At 41.2% G+C, this 22,426-nt stretch overlaps 1 protein-coding gene across 4 annotated transcripts in view; it reads right to left on the bottom strand.

The window, feature by feature from the left end:
- Nucleotides 1–5,242: 5,242 nt before the first annotated feature.
- The window catches only part of FAM171B (family with sequence similarity 171 member B), a 62,273-nt gene continuing 45,089 nt past the window's right edge, over nucleotides 5,243–22,426 (bottom strand). For all 4 annotated transcript variants that reach the window (XM_041722196.1, XM_041722197.1, XM_041722199.1 and 1 more), the window contains exons 5-8: nucleotides 19,758–19,928; nucleotides 15,994–16,110; nucleotides 10,254–10,377; nucleotides 5,243–10,005 (exon numbers count right to left, since the gene is read on the bottom strand). In XM_041722196.1, the coding sequence (XP_041578130.1) occupies nucleotides 8,661–10,005; nucleotides 10,254–10,377; nucleotides 15,994–16,110; nucleotides 19,758–19,928 (1,757 nt within the window). In that variant the 3' untranslated portion in view covers nucleotides 5,243–8,660. The remainder of the gene's footprint in view (nucleotides 10,006–10,253; nucleotides 10,378–15,993; nucleotides 16,111–19,757; nucleotides 19,929–22,426) is intronic.

The following is a 22,426-nucleotide window of genomic DNA, read 5'->3' as shown; positions in this document are numbered from 1 at the left end:
TCTTTAACTATCATACTTTTTAGACTTTACCAATTTGTCTCTCACCCTTCATACTGGCTTTATAAGTGGTCGATCTACCTTTGTTTATTGGTTAAAGGTCATAAAGGTCATACCTTTGTTTATTGACCTTAATAAAACTTAATATATTTTACTATTAATTAGCGCCTTTTCTTTTTAGCTTAGCTTTATCATTTCTTGCAAAGCTTGTTTAGTGGTGAAGACCTCCTTTGGCTTTTGCTCGTCTGGAAAACTCTTAATCTCTCCTTCAATTCTGAATGATAGCCTTGCCTGGGTGGAGACTTCTCCGCTGGCAGTGGTTCCCTGTCAGCACTCTGAATATGTCATCTCTCCCTTCTGGCCTAGAAGTTTTCTGCTGAGACATACACTGACACCCTTATGAAAATTCTCTTAGCCATATGTTGTTACCTCTTATTGCTTTTAAGATTTCCTCTATCCTTTACTTTTACCATTTTAACTATAACGTGTTTCATCATGTTTCTCTTTGGGTCCATCTTGTTTGGAACTCTCTGGGCTTCCTGGACCTGGATGTCTGTCTCCTTCCCCAGATCAGGAGAGTTTCCAGGCATTATTTCTTCACATAATTTTGCTGGCCCTTTTTCTCTCTCCCTTTTGGGACATCTATAATGTGAATATTTCCCCTTCATGTTGTCACAGAGGGTCTTAAATGCATCCTCACTTCTTTTAATTCTTTTTTTTTTTTTCAGTTTGCTGTTCTGTCTGGATGTTTTCCATCGCTTTGCCTGCCAGTTTGTTGGTTTGTGCTTCTATTTCATCTGTTCTGCTGTCGTACCCCTCTACTGTATTTTTCAGTCCGGTTATGACTTCTGTTTGGTATTTTCTTATATTTTCTATCTCTTTGTTGAACTTCTTGCTGTGTCCATCCAGTTCTTCTCCCAAGATCAGTGAGCATTTTTGTGACCATTACTTTGAATCCTTTATCACACAGGTTGCTTATTTCCAATTCATTAAGATCTTTTTCTGGAGGTGTGTCATGTACTTTGGTTTGGAGCATATTCCTCTGTCTCCCCATTTTGCCTGTTTCTCTGTCTATACTATTTGGCAAAATGGCTACCCTCTCTTAGCCTTTAAAGAGTGGTCTTGTGCCGAAGCTGTCGCATGTGGGCCAGAAGTACAATCTCCCTTGGTCACCAGAGCCAGCCATTGCGTGGGCATCCCCATGTGTTGCGTGGTGGGGCTCAGGATGCTCATCCAGCTCACTTAGGGCACAGGGTAGGCCGACCATGCTCTGGTGCTAGCAGGTTAGAGGGAGGAGAGCACCAAAAATTATGCCCTTTGGCTCTGTCACCAGCAGGTTAGAACAAGATTGTAAAAATGGTATCTTCCAGAACTTCTGTCCCTGGATAAAGTCCCTGAAGATTCCTGCCTCTCCAGCAGCTGTTTTAAAATTAGTAAGTGGGTCTCCCTTGCTTATAGCTTAGATACTTTTCAATCTGTTGCTTTTGTGGCTGGATCTCAGGGAAAATGAATTCATGTACAAGCCTTATAAGGGTGGGATTTCTGTACCCTAGAGGTCTATGATTCTCCTGATTTTTATTGCCTGGATTTTCTTTTTTTTTTTAAGATTTTATTTATTTATTCATGAGAATACACAGAGAGGAGAGAGAGAGAATGGCGGAGTCACAGGCAGAGAGAGAAGCAGGCTCCATTCAGGGAACCTGACGTGGGACTCGATCTCGGGTCTCCAGGATCACGCCCTGGGCTGAAGGTGGCGCTAAACCGCTGAGCCACCCGGGGTGCCCTGCCTGGATTTTCAATACCAGACATTTTGGGGTCTCATCCTTCAAATACCAGCTCAGCGAGTTGGGTTGCCTAGTGTGGGAAATAGTCCCTTCACTCCTCAAAAGACAACTACACATTTTGGGGATCCTTCCCAGTTGTGGGGTAGCTACGTCAGCAGTGGGGTCCAGAGCAAGGTCATGTCTTTGCCTCTTTTATTCTTCTTAGTGCATCTCTTGTCTTTTGTTGTGAATATATTGAATTGTTGTAAATACATTGTTCATCTAATTCTCTAGTTCCTCCTTTTCAGAGGAAAAGTATACTATAATTTTCCTTACAGGCTGTTAAGTTTGTTGTGTTCCTGAGAAGAGGTAAGTTCAGGGTCATCCTACACCACCAGCTTGGATCCCTTCCTCCCTAATTTTACTGGTCCTCTTTTTTATCCAAAACTTGGTGATCCTAATGAAAAAGCACAACAATAATGGCTGTAATAATTCAGTTATCAAAGGCAGCCTTCAAATGCCAGTTAGTTTGCAGTGCTGATCATGAGTTCTTAAATAGAGATACATTTGGTTAACAAGGTTGAAACATAAAAGCAACCCCTTATCATTTAAATTCATCAAATTTAGTGTCAAAAAACAATAATATTTGCCTAGCCTGTGTTTTTCCTCTATACCACCTTATTTAAGTTTTCCATCAGCCATGTAAGGGAGGTACATGAGAAATCTAGATGCCCCACTGCTCCTTATAATTCAGAATAGCTAAAAGAAAAGGACTGATCTCCCTCACTCATCCCAATAATCAGTAATAAACCTAAATGAAAACAAATAGTAACAATAAATTATCTATTAAAGTCCATGTTAATAATTAAGCATTTCGGTATCTAATGGACAAAAATATCTGGATATTGGGGTAAATTTAAGCTGAATAAATATACTTTTTAAAAATGCTTTCCATGTAAAACAAAAACCTATTTTTCTAGACTAAAATATATAACTATGTAAAATAAAAATTATTCCGAGCTATTTATTCCATGTTGTTTAGCAGCCACAATTACACTTTTCAACATTGTATGTAAGAAAGGTTTTTAAGCTTTTCAAGTGGAATAAGCCCAGAGACTCCTGGGAATGTAATTATCTGGTTTGTTTTGAATCAGACTGTGTACAGTTAGTCTAGTGTTTTAATAAGGTCTCTAAGGATTAGAATCAGTCAACATATGAATTATGAAACTTCTAGTCAATCTGAAGTACAGAAAAAAAGGCTAAATCATGTAGGAAATTGGGTGTCCCTACAGGACTGTGATATGTTAGTTACAAGTGAGTATAGGTTTGAAAACTAGGAAATGTAAAATTCAATCAGGAAAGGTCACTGAAGGGAAAAAAATATCATATACTTCTCAACTTGTAAACTTCCCCAACAGAAGCAGATAGGTATTTATCTACTATAGCTAACAAAGTGGAAAGAAGTGTTATTGCAGTTTTGACAAACCCAGGTAACTTTAAAATGTGATCTCTAAGTTTATCTAATTTAAAAAGAAAATTATCATCACCATTCTCTGCCTAAGAAATCGGCCATATATATTTCAGTGAAATTTTTTTTCCATCATTTGCAACTTTTGGTATTTCACATTTTAAATTGATTATAATCAATGTGTTTATTTCTAGATGACTTTTTTCTAATCAAACTCTGAAAATGTTTTTATTTTAAAAATAAACCCCAGTTGGACAGAAGTCCACAGACCCAAAATAAAGGAAAAAGAGAAGAAAGTCAAGGAAATAATTTATTTTGATGGAGCAAACAAATCCAAATTTAAGACAATAAAGAGTTCTCAAAAGAATTTAACCCCACAGTTGATTCAGAGAGAGCTTACTGATAGAATTAATCTATCTCCCTGGAAACTGTACTAGAGAAATCTACCTATAAAAAGGCCAAAGTGATTTTGAGAATTCTTGATAAAGCAACACTGTGGTATAGTTTTAACTAGTGCTGTATCAACAGCATGTAGTTGAGGGAAAGGTCTTTAATTAGCTGATCAGTAAATCGCTTCTGATAAATTCATTTAAAAATCTAGCTCCATCCGACTATCTTTCCTATAGTTCTTACCTATTAGTCTTCCCCTATTAATTTCCCTTCTGAGGTGAGAATGTGATGACTGGCTCATGAACATCATCTGTTTGGCAACCATGTCTCTGATCGTGATTTATGAAACCTATTTTCTATTATAATCAGTTCCATGTGAGCTTGGATGAGTCCAGAAACTACATTATTTCTGTTAAGACTCTAGGCTATCCGAGTGGGAGACCAGGCCCTGGAACAGAGGTAGCCACGCAGCCTGGCTTCCATTCTACAGGGATCCAAATGGGAGTGTCTATCTCAAACAACAGTGCTGGGGTCATAATCGGCACTGTAAGTGCATTCAGGGCCCAATTCCTATTAGAACTAACCACAGATATTTCTACTACCATATTAATTTATGTAAATTATACAAAATGTCTGAAAACACAGCAGCCAAGCTAATGGCTCTAAAAAGTATCCTAGGGGCGCTTGGCTGGCTCAGTCGGTAGAGCATGCAACTCTTGATCTCAGGGTTTTAAGTTCAAGCGCACATTGGGTATAGAGATTACTTGAAAATAAAAAAATATGGGCATGTGGGTGGTTCTACTGGCTGTGTCTGACTCTTGATCTCGGCACAGGTCTTGATCTCAGGGTTGTGAGTTCAAGCCCTGTGTCTGGGCTCCACCTTGGGCATGGAGCTTACTTAAAAAATAAATAAAGTAAATTAATAAGAGGTATTCTAAAAGCCCAAAATACAAACTGCCTGAACTTGAGTATGGTTCAATTAGGTGAGCAGAAGGGCTCTTGAAGGAGATCTAGCACTCTAAGTGTGAACAGCCTTTGTGTGATTATATTGTGTTAGGTTTAAAGTCCAAATACTTTAAGTGGAGGTGGGGAGAGGATATTGTATCATTTTCTCACGCAGGTATTTTGAGTACCACAATTTTATTTTACATTCTATCACATTATCTTAACAAGTCTTTTCATTGAATGGAAAAATAATTTGTCTATACTCAGCTTTAACAGTAAAAACGTGAACTTTGGAGAATATGAAATACAAAGAGGAATCAAGTTTATTATATAAACAAAGGGTACGCAAATAATATTTATTTTGCCACCGGGAGTGTAATAATGGAAAAAGTAATCATTGATTATTTATTAGATTAAATGACTGTTTAGGCAGGAATTTTTTGTAGTTTACCCAAAATTAAAGAATATATTAAGGGGATGCCTGGGCAGTGGAGTTGGTTGAATGTCCGACTCTTCGTTTCCACTTGAGTTGTGTTCTCAGGGTCATGGAATCAAGACCAGAATCAGGCTCCATGCTCAGCATGGGGTCTGCTTGGGATTGTCTCTCCCTCTCTCTATACCCCTCCCTCCCCTCTAAAGTAAGTGAAAAAAAAAAAAAAAAGCATCAAGGACATTTTTAGATTTATTATCTTTAATGAACTATGTTTAACATTTTACAAATCTTCAGATTGTTACAGTTTTCAGCAGTAAATATAGTAATAATGACAATAAATACAGTGAAATGTGAGATTCCTCTGTTGAAATACAAAAGATAGAAATACTTAAAAACAAGAGGGCAATACGTCAACTTAGGGTCTGAGATGGAAATCAGCATGGTCAAATTCTTTACGGTGCCAATACATGGGTGAACGCAGGACTCATTCCCTACAAGTGAATACGAACTTTGAGCTTCACCTTTGTGGGAAGTTTTGAGGGACAGTATTTGACCCACGGATTCCTAAAACTCCGTATGTATTGATATCAGAGGATCCAAACACAGAAAGTGATCTGAAAATGATTGCCAAAGCAAAGAAGTGCTTTTATTCCTCAACATTTGTGACCTTCGTGGTATACTGCATATTATAAAAGGGCGTAAACCCTATACAACTGCATAAATGCCATAAAAATTGATTTTATAAAGTCTCAAGATCATAATATGTATTCAAAAATACATATAGCTGTGCTTTAGTAAACGAATCCATCAGTTAATTGAGGGATAATTTTGCTTTTAAGATATATCCAAAGTATATACAAAGGATCCACAAATGTTAACAATTTGTGATCAAAATTCCCAAGAGTTACATTTGCAAAAAACTGTTGGTTTTCCATTTAAAAATTTAAGAAAGTTGTGAATACCGTAGGCTTATTATTACTTGGGTTAAGAAAAAGTAGATGGCTTCAGCTTTTTAACAGGAAATTTGTGAACTACTCACAAACGAGAAGTTACACATTTTTGATCATTAGAAAAGGTAAATTGCCGATACTTCCCCATTGAGAACAGAATGTGCAGCGTATAAAAGAAAGTAAGATTTTATCCTGAAACCAAAAAAATCTCTAGCAAAGACCCTGGGGATACATCTTCTCGTTTCCTTTATAGGAGAATGAGTACGTGGCATAGTTGAACAGTATACCCTTCTATCGTGTATTTCATTACCGAGCTAAAAGGTGGAACAGTTTTATTTAAAGGTGGGGAAAATATAAACTTAATATATCGAAGTACAACATTTTACTCTATAGTTTCTAGCTTCATTCCACCATAATTCATCAATATAAACTGGATCCAAAAAAAAAAAAAAAACCCCACAAGCGTTACCTGCATGCAAAATTCATTGTTCCAACATGAAACGCGAGGTCCGTATTTTTTAATGAACAAAAACTGCACATCCGCTTAATTTGGCCAACAGAAAGAAAACGCACATTAAAGAAAGATGCTATCATATCCTTCCGATAAAGCAAGTCTGTATCAAAGGCACTTCAGCAGAGCACTAACTCCGTAACCTTTCCCAAGTCATCGTCGTGTATGCCACTTTTAATGCCTCTTTCTGTAGACAAATAAGAAATCTCCTCCTCAAAAAACTAAACCTAGGTATTACCCCAAATATTTCTCTCTTCTATGGATTGGGTAAAATATGGCAAACTTTTACCTAGGTTTTTAGGTTCTTTGGGTTAATACAGAAAGGAGTATGATCTGACAGGTTTGGTGTTATTATAGGAAAAACTGAAGTAATTCTAGGAAAAAACTGGCTGAAGTCTACTATCCTGGGGGGAAAAAAAAAAAGCTGTTGTCTTTCATGGACTATCCAGGTGAAATTTGACTAATGCTAATAGGACCGACGTTGATTCTCTCAGCTTGTTGATGCGCCTTGGTTGTCTATGTTGAACGAACACGGGTTCCCAGGTTGAATAGAAGAAGATGAGAAAGAAAGTCATTTAGTTTTACTTTTCCCCCCAAAGGAAAGGGGAAGCTGCTTCAGATTTTTGCCTTCATGGACATTTTAAGAAAAATGGGATGAGTTGATTTTAATTAACAAAGAGCCTTATTTTTAGGACGTATGAATGATGACTCAGAGTTGAAGACAATTATAATTAAAAACAGCTGTTGAGTGTGTTCATTCTGAATCCTTTGCTATGATGAAAAGGACATGAATACATTACTTCTAAAACTAGAAAGAAATTTGCAAATGCTAAAAGTGATTTTAAAAAGACTTTTTTTTTAAAGATTTTATTCATTTATTCATGAGAGATGCAGGGCGGGAAGGAGAGAGAGAGGCAGAGACACAGGCAGAGGGAGAAGCAGGCTCCATGCACCGGGAGCCCGACGCGGGACTCGATCCCGGGTCTCCAGGATCACGCCCTGGGCCGAAGGCAGATGCTCAACCGCTGAGCCACCTGGGCGTCCCTAAAAAAGACTTTTACTTCTCCATTAAATTGAAACATTTTCTAAAACATCTTTTAAGAACGTCAAGAGAAAAACATCTGGATACATACCTAATATTCTGAAGGTGTTTCTGAGTCTCAGGGAAATAGAATTTCTTTTCCTGCTTGTCGACATTAAAAAAAAATAATAAATGTTTATTTCCTTTAGTTTCACATATTTTGTTAATAAACCGAAAGGTCTTAATGAACACAAAAGTATTAATTTTTTAAATGAAGTTTAAAAGTCTTTAAACGAATGAACTGGGGGTGGGGGGAGGAATAGAAAAAACTATCTTAAAGCTAATTTTAGCCCTACATGTACCAGTGACTGTTAAATTCAAAATTCAAGATACGGTGTTTGATTGTTTTTTTGTTTTTTTCAGATTGATAAAAGTTTTCCTTGACAGCTAAGCTCATTTCACTATAGAAGCAGAGAAAAATAGAAAATTCAGGATGACTTATAAGTAATAAGTTAACCCCTTATCATTTATTCTGTGAAGTCACATCCCAAACAACCAAAGAGCTGGTTCTGAGAACCTCTCTGACAACCTCTCTGACAACCGAGTTGCTTCTTGCCCATCTTGCAGGAGTTAAGATTCGTTTGGGGGGTGACACACATGCTGCTCACACAAAGAAGGGAATCGTGGTTGGCCTTTACATTCTCGGGCAACGTCAGTTCAAAACACGTGTGGTTACTTCCACCTGCAGGCAGAGGAGCACGCGGGGCAGCGTTTCACGGCGACGCTGCCCGGAGCGCAGCTGCGGTCCCGAAGGGTCCGCGGGGGCATCATCGAGGCAGAGGCCGCCTTGGGAGTACACACTTCACGGTTATTCTTAAGAGAGGGCTACGTTGGCTACGTAAGCAACATCTTCAGAGAACTAACGTCTTGAAACTATTTTACATTTTGAACTCCTGGATCCTTCCAATTCACCCCGCAAAAATAAACGAACAGGCCAGAAAAGCATCCCTTGGTATCTTCGTCTGTCCCATCAGTGAACTGCCGGTTTACTATTTACTCCCCTTGAGACGTGTCCAGGGCCCACGGGATGGCTCGGCCTCCACGTCCTCGGAGGCTCACCCAGCAACGTGCAGGAAGCGAGACCAAGTGAGGCGGCAGGGACACGGCCACCCTCGCGACGGGCTAATTTATGGGAATCAGCGGGCGTTCCTCTCGCCTCTTCCAGATATTAGTCTTGCTGTCTCTTTTGGCTAGTGCCGCTCTGCCCCTTCTTCTGGTGGGGGATGTACTGGCCTCAAGGTCTTCGACGGTGCTTCTCCTTCCCGGAGACTCCTCGCCGGGGTGTTCCAGGATGGCTCCGCTCCCTGCATCCAGGAGGTGCCTTAACGCTGGGTCCTCGGGGGAACACACGGTCGTCCCACTCTCACTACTGCTCAGGTCTAAATCTTCTAAGTAAAGGATCTTAGGCTGATGCACGCTCTTGATGAAAGTCTTCTCCCTCTCGAGCTTTCTGCTTGAGTGGTGCTCATTCATGTCCACCCCAGAGTCCAAACTCGTGTCGTTGCTCTGGGCTCTCTTGCCCTTTTTCAGGTCTATAAAGGAATGTCTCACTTGTGCGACCGGTTTTCCATCGAGAGACACAAACCACGCTCTGGGATGCGGGGACGGCTTCCCCCTGGACAGCTCCAGGAGGGTCTGCTCCGAGATCCCCTGCAGCTCTGATGAGAAGGGAGTCATCACGACAGCCTCGTTCAGCGTTCCGGGAACAGAAACAGACTCGAGTAAGCTGCTGGAATACCGGCTCCAATCGGAAGTCTGGGACGGCAAGCTCTGCTGGCCTTCCAGGGGGATGTTCTCTTCCCTGGCGTCTGGGGGCTGTGCATGAGAATGCACCGGCATTTTGGGTAACGTCTGTGTGAAACTCTCCCTACTGACCGGTTCCATCAACTGGCCATAGACCAGCTGTCCCTTTCGTGGCAAAGTGGCCGACTTGGCCGTAGGTAACTGCTCGGGGGTGGCGAAAAGGTCCGACGTTTGAAGGATGGCAATGGGCTGGCTGTAGATATGCATAAGCTGTTCGGGGATGTGGGAATGTCCATATCCCTCTTCCGTACCCGTGAGATACCGCTTTTCCTCTTGAGCCTCACCTAGAGACGAAGCCAGATGGCTCTTAACAGGTCTCGGCTGTTTGCACCCCACGCTGGGCTCCAAAGACTGTGCTGGGCTCCTCGAGTAACTGTTTGGATTGGCGGATAGAAATGAAACATCCTCGTTGTAGATCTTAAAATTGTCCCGAGTCTTTACCATGGAAACTCTTTCTTCCGCTTCTGCCTTCGATGGCTCCTTTTTCTGAGGGCTATAGGAGGAGTTTTTGGCATTAAATAACTGCGACTTGTCCTCGGCTTTTAACGCGACTTTGACCGAACTGATGTGATTTATGTGTGTTGTTGAAGTTGTCTGGTCTCTCTTGAGTACTTCGAGCTTAGTGATATTTCTTTCTCTTTTCTGCGGAGTAGCACACTTATCCCTAGAGTAGAAGAGGTGGCAAAAAGTGTTTAAAACTTATGATCTAGAAGATTCATTCTTTTTTAAGAATCTCAAGATACGTGTGTATATAGGCAATGCCACCGTGGAGTCTATCCACTTTTATTTCAATCTACATATTGAAAAGATCCGAGTACTGACTTTCATAGACCTTGTGATTCCCAGAACACACAGACATGATGCTGTAATTGCATAGTTTTCTGTGTTTATACATATTAGTATTTTTCTTACCTGCAATAACAAAGAAGTACAGCAAAGAATCCAATGACAATGACGATTGTTCCTCCTAATATGGCTGTGAGAAACACCGTGTGGTAGGCAGTTATGTCCCTTGAGTCTCCATTTATACCTGAACCTAAATGGTTCAATATAAACAAATGGAGAAAATACATTATTTTAGATCAAATTTTCAACCAGGTCCTATTCTGGGAAAGGCGTACGTGTACGCAGTTGTGTTTGGTGGTTCCCATCCCAATGGCGGGCTTCCCTGTGGGTGGAATGTCTGTTCCCTACGTTTTGGGCTTCATCAGTTGACTTGTGCTCAATGAAATGTGAGCACCTTAACCGAGGCTGCATGACACGACCCTGCCATCTTGCTGAGATCCTCTAATTATGGACACTGTATCCCAAAGTGCTGCTCTTCCTTCAGCCTATACGTTCTGGAAGGAGAACAAATGATGCACAAAACCAGGCCAAGCCCAACAGTCTTGACATTGGCTTCCAGGCCAGACAGTGAGGGAATTTGCTTCAAGAGGCAGCAAAACTGACCCAAGTTGTACGGTAGCAAAATATCTGGCGGAATAAAGTAGGAGAAAATATTTCTGTGCAAAGAGGTTTTAGAATAGGATGTTAGTAGGGAGGGTCGACTCATTAGCTATATGCAATTTATTATTTTTTTTAAAGATTTTATTTATTTATTCATGAGAGACACAGAGAGAGAGAGATTGAGAGAGACACAGAGAGAGGGGCGGAGACACAAGCTGAGGGAGAAGCAGGCCCCATGCAGGGAGCCCGACGTGGGACTCAATCCCGGGTCTCCAGGATCACGCCCTGGGCCACCCAACCGTCCCAGCTATATGCAATTTAAAAATAAGTTATTTTTAAAGATTTTATTTGAGAGAGAGACAGACAGACAGAGAGAGAGAGCAAAAGGGAGAGGGAGAAGCAGACTCCCCGCTGAGCAAAAAGTCTGACCTGGGGCTCGATCCCAGGACCCCAAGATCATGCCCGGAGCTGAAAGCAGACACTTAACCAACCGAGCCACCCGGGAGCCCCTAAAGAGATGTTTTAAAGATACATTCAAAACAATTTGCCAAGGTAAGTAGGTAAGAAAGAAAGAATCCAAATGTGCGGGACTTGAAGGATTCGGGGTCGGCTCTTCCTTCAGCCTGGCCTGCAGATGGAGAAGATGCCACGCGGAGGCACAAAGGACCGTCTACCTTCCCGTGTGAGGATTCGGATACACACTGGGCCGTCGTCAGCCGAACCGCAGTAAAGGCAGGTTAGTGCACTGGGGCGATCAGCTGCAGGCTATTAAAGATTCTGCACGTAAATAAAGGCAACTAATGAGGAGGCAGCCAGTTTTAGCGTCACTAAGACGGCCCCCGTGTACCACAAGGCTACCGATGGTTCTCAGCCCGAGCCTCGGACGTGCTCAGGATGATACGGTGACGAGAACGAGGAGACAACTGGTTTTCCAGCAACCTCTGCTGTGAGAAATGTCCAGAATGAGGCTTTCAGCTTCACCAGGGACACCAGGAAAGACTGAGGATCACAAGGTCTTCAGATCCTTTAGCTTTTGCATCATCTAATTTGATAAAAATAAAGTCCTAATGGGAGTCGTACGGGTTTGGGAGAAGCAGTGTTTGGTTATGCAACAAACTCTGGAGCCAGAATCCTAGGCTCACTCTTCTTTTTTAAGAGAAACTTAATAGTAAAGTTTAATTTTCTTTAAATTTATACCTTTCTCCCACCTTCATCCCCCTCTGGGGAGGAACAGAAAGCCCCCCCCCCCTCCATGCAGGAGACTTCATGTATAAAGCCTGATGTGGGGAGGAAGGAGGAAAATACTACCGACGGAGGGGAAGCAGGTACGTGCTGCTACCTTAGCCTTCAGATCCCCCGGCCCCACCCCCACGTGAGCCTTTAGCGCCTTGAGGAGCCTTTAGGAAATGTCCCTGGGACTTCCCGTGAGTGTAGAGCAAGCCCTTCCTCTAGAGAAGCACCCAAACCCCAACATCACCATTTATTTCTCTGTAACTTTCTCCTTTTTTTTTTTTCTTGGGCAAATGGTGTCTCGGTTCCTGTCAGGTCTCACCTACGAGGGTTGTTGCAAGGATTGAAAAGGTAGCACAGGTGCTCAGCACATGAGAAGCAGTCGGAAGGTGTCCGCTGTAGGAACACCACTGCTGCTGAATGAAACTGGAAGGTCATGCAAGAACGGGCCACACTTTCCTACACAGCCGGGAAGTGGTGACAAAGGGCTCATCGTGTCTGATGGACAACCAGGGGCCGCGCTGAGCAACAGGGCATTCCTTCAAAGAGAAAAGAAAAAGGGGAACCGTTCTGCAGATCCTTACTCAGGATCCAGAGCTGCATCGGAGTGAAGTTTGAGAATAACTGGGTGAAACTCAACTTCTCCTAAGGGCACATGAACATATGCTTCCCCGACAGAGTGATGCTAACAGTTTTTCACCGCACAGGATTCCCATGGAACACTCTTTTGGAAATGTGATGCTGATACTGTTGGGTTTCCCCCCAAATTTCATATGTATGACAATAGCAAAAAGTACGCATCTGTGTGTGTGTGCATGCGCGTGCGTGCCTAAAAAGAGAAAGGCAGAGAATTATATTTCCACTTAAATATATTTGAAAATGTATATTTAAAAACAGTCGCAAGTACCTGTTTATTAAACTCTACTATAGCCATCTATGAAAAACTACTTGATTTTAATTTCTTCTACTTATTTTCCAAGGAATTCTGGAATTCTGTTCAAGATAAATTTTTAAAAAACAGATTTAGTATATTATCAACCGAATTTTAAGTAAAGCAGCTCTAGCACAACAGACACTAGTCCATCAGAGGACCGATTTTGATTGTACAAAAATGTGATTTTACTCACAATCTAAAATTGGGGGGGGAGGGGGATATTAGAGATCATCATACGCAACTCCTCAATTTAGAAATAAGAAAACTAATATTAAGATGGGTTAAGTACCTGTTTTCAAGCTCAGCCAGATATTTACTGGCAAAGCCAGAGCTGCAATAAAGCTACCTATATTTCTAGTATAATGTTCATCTGACCGTGAAGCACTTGCAGGTGGATTTTTCAAAACCATCACCAGAAGCTACTTAATTCACACTAAATGGGAATCCCACACTTGCAGTTTAGTACTCTGATTCACACAAAAGCTCTTCTGACGTATAAGCTAACACAAAACTTCCACCTGCTTTAGAAAATTATTTAGCTTTTATGATTCATAGTCATCTTTTATAAATTGGTTTCAGGTATATTTATATATATAAGAACTTTAATGTAATTTATATATATATAATGTAATTACATGTAATTTAATAAAATGTAATTAAATGTAATTACATTATATGTAATACTATTACAGTATATGTATATGCAATAGTATATGTAATACTATTATATGTAATACATTTACAATATATGTAATATGTAATAATGTAATTATATGTAATTTGACTAATGTAATTTATGTATGTATACATATAAATTATATATATATATATGAAATGCAAATGTTCCTTAGGTTATTTTATTAGAAGTGACATCACTTGGATTTAGTTGAAGTATTAAATATTAATTGCTCTTATTCATCAATATTTCATTACAGTTGCAAATCTAGAATGAAATAAGGACAGACAGCTGGCATGACTGCAGGATATTTTGCATCATGAAGAACAAAAGTAATCACCCTCTGGTTTCTGAATAAATAATCTCATAAACACAAAGTTCAGACAAAAACCGGGACAACATCCCTGTTATGATCCTTGGTCATAATGGTTAAGGGCTCATGTTTCTTCTATCAGAATACTAAATTTTGGGGATCCCTGGGTGGTGCAGCAGTTTGGCCCCTGCCTTTGGCCCAGGGCGCGATCCTGGAGACCCGGAATCGAATCCCACGTTGGGCTCCCGGTGCATGGAGCCTGCTTCTCCCTCTGCCTGTGTCTCTGCCTCTCTCTCTCTCTCTCTCTCTCTCTCTCTCTCTCTGTGACTACCATAAATAAATAAAAAATTTTTAAAAAAAGAATACTAAATTTTGGTTTCACTGAAATAAGAAAACATCTCGTTACCTGGCATGGTTTAAAATTCAGAGGTTGCCAATATAAAATGAAAAAGAAAAGAAACTATTAAAAAAGACATTTTCAGAAAGAACTGAGACCCTTCAAATTATTAACAGGCAGCCATACAGTTAGAGGCTAGAACGCTGCAGAGGAACGAACGAACATATGTAAAATGTCACCCACATCCTAGGTCAGGGGGTGCAGGGGGCTGTCCCTGACCAGCACAAAACAGTCAGGGTGCAGCTGCCTCTCAGCCGGGAGCCAAGACCCTCAATAAACCAAAGGAAATCTCTTGACATGTGATGAAAGTTGTAGGAACTGGGCGGCCTGGGGGGCTCAGCGGTTTAGCACCGCCTTCAGCCCAGGGTGTGATCCTGGGGTCCCAGGATCAAGTCCCACGTCGGGCTCCAGGCATGGAGCCTGCTATTCCCTCTGCCTGTGTCTCTGCCTCTCTCTCTCTCTCTCTCTTCATCTGTGTATTCTCATGAATAAATAAATAAAATATCTTTAAAAAAAAAAAGATGTAGGAACAACACACACATTCAACCCTCACGCTCCCCCAACGCTTCACTAAAGTGAAGGTTTTGCTTTGTTTTGTTTCGATAAATAAACCAACTCACAGGTTAAAGGAGAAAAGGAAAATGAGATAAAAGAGCAAGAAGATGCCGAAGGCTGCTAAGTGGGTTTAGCAAAGCCGGCAACAGGGAAAGCCAAGAAGCAACTCAGATGATGCCTTTGAGCGCCCAAAAGGCCCGTCAAGCGGTAGCAGGCCCATGCCGTCACCAGTCCGCACCAGCACAGGTTAGAAGACCTTACGGCACGTGACATCCAAGTATTTTGGGAGTTTGAGAGGTTTATACGACTCAAGATGCAAGTGTGATTTCCTTACGACAAATCCTACAGATAATCTGACAGCGTGTTAAATCCAGGAAAAATAAAATATTCATTTGTCCTAGAATATGAACAGATCATTGCCAGTGGACAAGCCTTAGTCTTCGCCCACCTTCAGTTCCGATGTCAGGCCAACCTTCACTTGGGGTATCACATGTCCTATCTTAAAAACAGTACAGGATCACTATTTTTCAACAGCCCCTACCCCAGGGGAGAGCTCAAGACCCATGTCTAGGCCAACCTAATTCCTCATCCCTAAAACAAGGAACAGTGTGAGGAAAAGATCGCAAAACGTAGTCAGCCACATGCACAGCAGCAATCTTGCAAAGACAGTCAAGGAGGCCTGCTGCCTTGGTTCCCTAGGACCCCTGCCTTGTAGAATCTAGTTCTTCAGCCTTCCTTGGGATCCTATGAACTCTCTATATCCTAATACATTTCATGTAATTATCCAAGATCTGTTCCTGTTGCTCGCAACCCAAGGCTCTAACTGATGTGGGTTGAATCCTTGGAAAGTTAAGACATTTGACTTGAACAAAAATCTATACTTTACAGATTCATCAGACATCATAGGTATAAAGGACCTTAGAGTTCACTGAGCTTAATCTTTTCCTAAAGCTGAGATCAAGAGACTAGAAGCTTTTCCTAGCATTATCCGGTTGGTAAGCGGCAATGTTTAGAATAAAAGCAAGACCTGGTGATATCAATTCCAGTTTGACTATGTGGATTTTTTTTTTTCAAATTACTTTTGTTTCATCTTTACAATACCTCTAGTTCCTGGAAGTGGAGCTGCTATCCAATAACCCAAATGTGGTGCATCGTACGTCCAAATTAAGTGATTATTATATGCCTTGACTGTTCCCCGGCCATGATTCACCCAAGCACCTAAAATGGCAAGTAAAAAATGCCAATCAGTTAGATTATATATCTTTAGCGCTGACAGATAGGAGTTTGCTGACGTTATGTATAGAATACTTTGTAGGACTCTTCCAAAAATCATGAAAACTCTGAAAATACATTATCATGGGATAATATACATTATATATTATATCATAATACAGTGCATATTGGGGCACTTGGGCGGCTCAGTTCGTTGAGCATCCGACTCTTGGCTTTGGCTCAGGGTATGATCTCAGGGTTGTAAGACAGATCCCCACGTCAGGCTCTGCACTCCGCGTGGAGTGTGCTTGAGCTTCTCTCTCTCTCCCTCTCCTACCTCTCCCCCATGTTCACACGTGTTCTCTCTCTCTAAATAAATAAGCAAAATCTTCAAAATATACGTATAGTGCATATTATAATACCTACAATAGAATGGTTTGAATGTTTGTTATGACTAAAGGAAATAAAGTCATTATAAATAAACTAAGAAAGGACACATATTTGGGGAAATCATGATGCTCCAAATAATGTTTAAATTGGGCATATTGGGATAAGTCAGAAGGATGTGAATAGTGAAATCCAAATTTATGAGTAAGTGGTTATTTGTCACCTGTCCTGGAATTCTGATTAAACGCATAATGTTTGCTTTACGGTCTCATTAACTCTTTATTAAATACTCTTCCGGTCTATTACTAGAACCAGATTCTTAAGAATATTTTTAAAGATGCGATCTGATCTGGGGTGCTTGGGTGTCTGGGTCGGTTAAGTGTCCAACTCTTGATCTCAGCTCAGGTCTTGATCTCAGGGTTGTGAGATCAAGCCCTGCATTGGCCCAGGGTGGAGCCTACCTAAAAAAACAAAAATTAAAAAAATAAATTATATGCTATCTGATCTAATAAAATGCTACCCATAGAGAAAAAGAATTCAGTAAAACCCAGATCTTTCATAAAGTTCAGCATGACAAAGCTTTTTAGAAGTTCAGTGTATATTCGTACACTGGTTTATCAATGCACAGTAAATCTACAACATGTAAAACAGTGTTTTTAATAAGGAAGACAAACTTGATGGAAATGGATCAACTTATTGGTTTTTAAACAGTCACATTAAAATTCAGCATTACCTATATCTGAGAGATGAATGCAAAAAACTTGTTACTGGAAGGTACATTAGAGACAAAGGCCTTTGTCAGGATGAACAATCATAAATCAGAACTCAAAACAGATATTCTTTGAAGTGTTTTAAAACAACTCCTTTATTCAGCAAATTAGGAAACTCAGGCCCAAATAAATGATTTGTTCAGAATCACACTGCTGGCAAATGGACTAGACTCTGGGACTTAGAGCTTTTAATCTAATGATTATAATATACTATATGTGGTCATAGACCCTAGTCCTGGCACAGAGCTTCTAAAATCACTGGAGTTTCCTTGTGATAAAAGGTGAAAGGGTGCTTCCTGTGGTTCCTAACAAGCCACTTTCAACCACACCTGAGTCTATATTGACCAGGTGATTTTTGGAAAGTCCCCTGGGAGGGAGGGGGGTGCTAGTTGCCAGGGAAACCCCGTGTGATTAGAGGGTTGGAACTTTCACTTTCAGCTCCACCCTACACACTCTCGGAGAGAGGAGATGGGCTGAAGATTAAGTTCAATCACCAATGGTCAATGACGACGGATTGTGTCTATATAATGAATATATAGAATATATATATTTTATATATAAAATATGTATAAAAATCCCTGAACTACAGGGTTCAGAAAGCAGAGTTAGTCAACACGTGGAGGTGATGGGAGGGTGATGCACCCAGAGGAGAGGATATCCTCTTATATCCTTTAATAATAAACTGATAATCTAGTAAGTAAATTGTTTTCCTGTGAGCTGGTCTAGCAAATATCAAAGTTCAGGAGACGGTCATGGGGACCTCCAATTTCTAGCCAGTTGGTCAGAAGCATGGGTGACAAACTGGACTTGCAATTGGCCTCGGAGGTGGGGGGTAGGCGACAATCTTGTGGGACTGAGTCCTTAACGTGTGGGATCTGATGCTAATCCCAGGTAGATAGTATGTAAATGGAATAGAATTTTAGGGCACCGAGCTCTTGGAGAACTGCTCGGTATGAGAAAAACACGCCCTGCATTTGGTGACCGGCAGTGAAGTACTGAGTGCAGAATTGCACGGAGAGGAGACTTTTTCCCCTACAACTATCTTTTTTACTCATATAGTTTCCACTCGCTCTTAAAAACGTGTGTATATTATTATTCACTTTTTATAGTGAACATTTATTTGGATTTTTTTTTTTTTTTGGTTTTGGTGTTTTGTTGTTGTTTTTTTTTTTCTGACTACCCTTCTAATTAGTCAAATCTCATTCCAAATCTCCTTTAAAGGTTGACGGGCTCCCTATTTTCAATCCACATTAGTGTGGGGCTCCAACACACAACCTCCTGAAAACAAATCTGTACCTTTTATTCTTTTTTTTTTTTTTTTTTAATGAATCTGTACATTCTGTTTGCAGAACACAATGGCTGGTTCTGAGATGGGCATGAAAACTCCATTCTAAAACTGCAGTTAATCCAAGAGTTTGTGTAATCGCTACTAGGAAAGGATCTTCCTTTCCACTGGGCTTTAACCCCGGTGGGTATAAAAGCCTGAGCACTTCCACCCTTCTTGCCTCTCTAGTACCAGGAAGGTACTAACACGGAGGAAACAGATGAGAGGAATCAAGTCCTGTGAGACTGTCTGGGCTGTATCTTGACTCACCCAAAACATTTATGGAGCATATCCCTTTTTGGAGGGGGTTACGAGTAACTTAAAGACTCGCATCTTATTTATATAGAGACACAAGAACAATATCAAGAGAAGCAGAGGAGGAAAAAAGTACATCTACTTAGGAGGCTAAACAACTCAGGGATCAATAACGGTATCTGGGTTTTTTGTTTTGTTTTGTTTTGTTTTTTAAATAACCACTCTGTATCTTAATAACATGATGTTATTTATTTTCATGAAATTAACATACGTTTCTCGGATTGCCTTAACTAACCTTGTAGATACAAGTTCATGTTGCCTATCAAGATCCTGAGGGATTATGAGCACTGGGTGTTATTCTGTACATTGGCAAATTGAACGCCAATAAAAAATAAATTTATTTAAAAAAAAAAAAGATCCTGAGGGATGTTTAAAAAGGCATGGAGGGAGGGGAAGGGGGGCTGTCTGGCTTAGTGAGTAGAGCACTTAACTCTTGATCTCGGGATTGTGAGTTTAAGCCCCATGTCCAGCATAGAGCTTTAAAAAAAAAAAAGAAAGAAAAGAAGGAAGGGAATGTGAGTAAATAATGCTATTTTTTAAATGTAATATAATTAATATCATTTTCCCCACAGTTACATTAATCAAAGCGGGGCCAACTTTAGTCATTTTAAAGTACTTAAAATTGCAGCATTACTGATTTAATGCTCTACTGAATATAAAACATTTAAATATAAATGACATATTTTAATATATTTTAAATAAGACCCCTTAAATTTTAAGGCTGTGATAAACATTCAAGGTTGCCAATTATACCTCAATAAAGCTGAAAAAAAATTTAACAGTAACACAGAAACATATTTCTTAGATCAAACATTCAAAAGGGAAATATTCAACACGTTTTCACGTAGCTTACATACCTATGTCCATATCAAACGTCCAGGCAGGTACGTGATCCCCTGCACTTACGCCACTTGTATGTAGAAGCGGGAGAGACACTTGAATAGAACCATCCACCTTTAATTCTTTTCCCCCGGAATATATTTTCACACATACTGCAGCAAGAGGAGTCAATTCAAGGCTTTCAACACCTAAAAAGGAAGACGGTTTATTAAAACCGTACGTACGACACAGGCTGTAGTTACATATTAATAACAAAGCAATACGGGCCTAAGATATCCAATTCCTTTAGTCACCTAGGGTCGCCCATTTCAGTATCAGATAGATACTGGATCCTCATTAAAGAATTTCAGAATATATCCTAAGTATAGGTTATACAACCCGACAAATCAATATAAGCCTAGAGACCTAATTATCTCAGTCATGTGATTTAAGGTCACTGGAATCTAATTCAACGTTTTAAAAACCAACAAAACAGGGGATCCCTGGGTGGTGCAGCGGTTTGGCGCCTGCCTTTGACCCAGGGCGTGATCCTGGAGACCCGGGATCGAGTCCCGCATTGGGCTCCTGGCATGTAGCCTGCTTCTCCATTTGCCTGTGTCTCTGCCTCTCTCTCTCTCTCTATCATAAAGCAATCAATCAATCAATCTTTAAAAAAAAAAAAACGAGAACAAAAGCACATCTCACTAGTGTCCTACCCACAGGAAGGTTCTACTGTATTGTGTCCTCAAGGCAGACAGGAGCCTAAAACCCCGTCTCTCCTGCCTCCGAGAGCATCTGCTTCAAGTCCTAGAACCCCCGACCGGGCCCTACTCCTCAGAGTTACCTTGTGTAAAACACATTCTCACTCGAAATGCAAGTTTTCATAGGTCTGACAAACATGAAACAAAATCAGTGATACCGTCAGCTGGCGTAAAGGTAATAAGCTGTGATACACGTCTGATTAACAGCATCACTGGAAGAATGAATGAAACTTGGACTCCTATGTGTTTACAGCATCACTTAGACTTCAGAGCTTGGAAATTGAGGAAAGTGGGATTAATAGACCTGGTCATACTGTTTGCCTAAGGTCTTATTTAAAGTATGATTATACATATGATTTATAACTGGCCTTTTTTTTTTAAAGATTTTATTTATTTATTCATGAGAGATACACAGAGAGAGAGGGAGAGAGAGGCAGAGACCCAGGCAGAGGGAGAAGCAGGCTCCATGCAGGGAGCCCGATGCGGAACTCGATCCCGGAACCCCGGGGTCACGCCCTGGGCTGAAGGCCACACTCAACCGCTGAGCCACCCGGGCTGCCCATGGCTTTCTGGGGTGACTGCTTGAACTCCACCCCGACCCCCAGCTCCACGCCGTCAGTGTCTTCACCGGGGTCCATGCAGCCGAAGCTGGTAAGAGCACCACGCCAAAACCACTTGGGATGAGGCCAACTCAATGAGGAAGGAGAGGAGGAGGGTACAAGGGGAAAAGACGACAAGACCATGAGAAGGAGGCCGCTTTAACCACCCGGAACTCCAGGCCTAAGCCATCCAGGACAGGACCACCTGCACCATGTCCACCTTAAACTCCGAGGAAAGGAGTGTTTTTGCTCCTGGGTGCACTAGTCCCACTCCCGGAGCCCAACGGGCACGTGCGGCAGGAGCCGCCATATGACACCAAAGGTGTCCATATGACCTGATGGACAGAGCACAGGAACACTCCCATCCGACAGCACTGCTCCAGAACTTTTACAATGTCAGCGGAACGCTCGGGATAACAGAAACGTCCAACAAATAATCTCAAATGCAGGTGGAATGCTGGAAGGGAGGGCTCTAAGGTCCCCTTTTCACTGAAGCGAGAGTCTCATCCCTATGAAGCCTCCGGGGCAACGTAAGCCTCCTCGGCCACACGGTCTGCGGGTCCCCCTCTCGCACACGGTTTTATTTGGAGCATCCTGGAACTCGCACCTGGAGAACTCCGGCAGGGATCTTCCATGGGCTTCCTCAAGAAGCTGACCCTGAGATGACAGCTTGGGGGGAAGTCCCCAGTGCTGAGGGGGTGGGGGAGCACAGCGAGCAAGATGGAAGCCAGCAAAGGCTGTCCCAGGGAACAGACGTGCACTCTTTGTGTATTCTTACAGTACGTAGCACGTTGGACACCTACAAGTGCTAATCGACTGTCACTGCTGAGGATGCTGGTCCACAGGCTCTTAGCGGTTAAGTTTTTGGAGAATCAAAATTTAACACCATTTTTTAACGGGGTGGGGAGGCAACCCTACATCGTTCAAGGGTTAACTGTTCTAAAATACCTAGGTATCATTTTACTCTCAGGAAATATCAAATACGTCAGAAAAACTTCAAATATCGAATACAAATAGAAAAACTTCAAATTGTTTGACCTATAAACTTTTTTGTGCCCAACAATTATGCATTAATCATTGACCCGGTAAGACTGAATAGAAGGTCGGATTATAAAAGCACGTACACGCTTCTTTCAATCAGATTTTCATTTTTTGAATACATCATTTAACTTGCAAAGTTATACAACGTATCACTATCATCTATACCTCCTTCACCTCCTTTGGAAAGACTCATCCTGCACATTAAATTTCCCATTCACCCGATATAAGGTACGCAGCGTATCCTGGTACAACTTTTCTTTTGTTGGGTAAAAGGGAATCGCCTCCAAACATCTTAATAAGCAGCCC

Source organism: Vulpes lagopus, chromosome 11, assembly GCF_018345385.1.
Source record: "Vulpes lagopus strain Blue_001 chromosome 11, ASM1834538v1, whole genome shotgun sequence".
Taxonomy (NCBI): domain Eukaryota; kingdom Metazoa; phylum Chordata; class Mammalia; order Carnivora; family Canidae; genus Vulpes; species Vulpes lagopus.
Note: the sequence above shows the minus strand (reverse complement) of the source record. Positions and strands in the feature narration are given on the sequence as shown.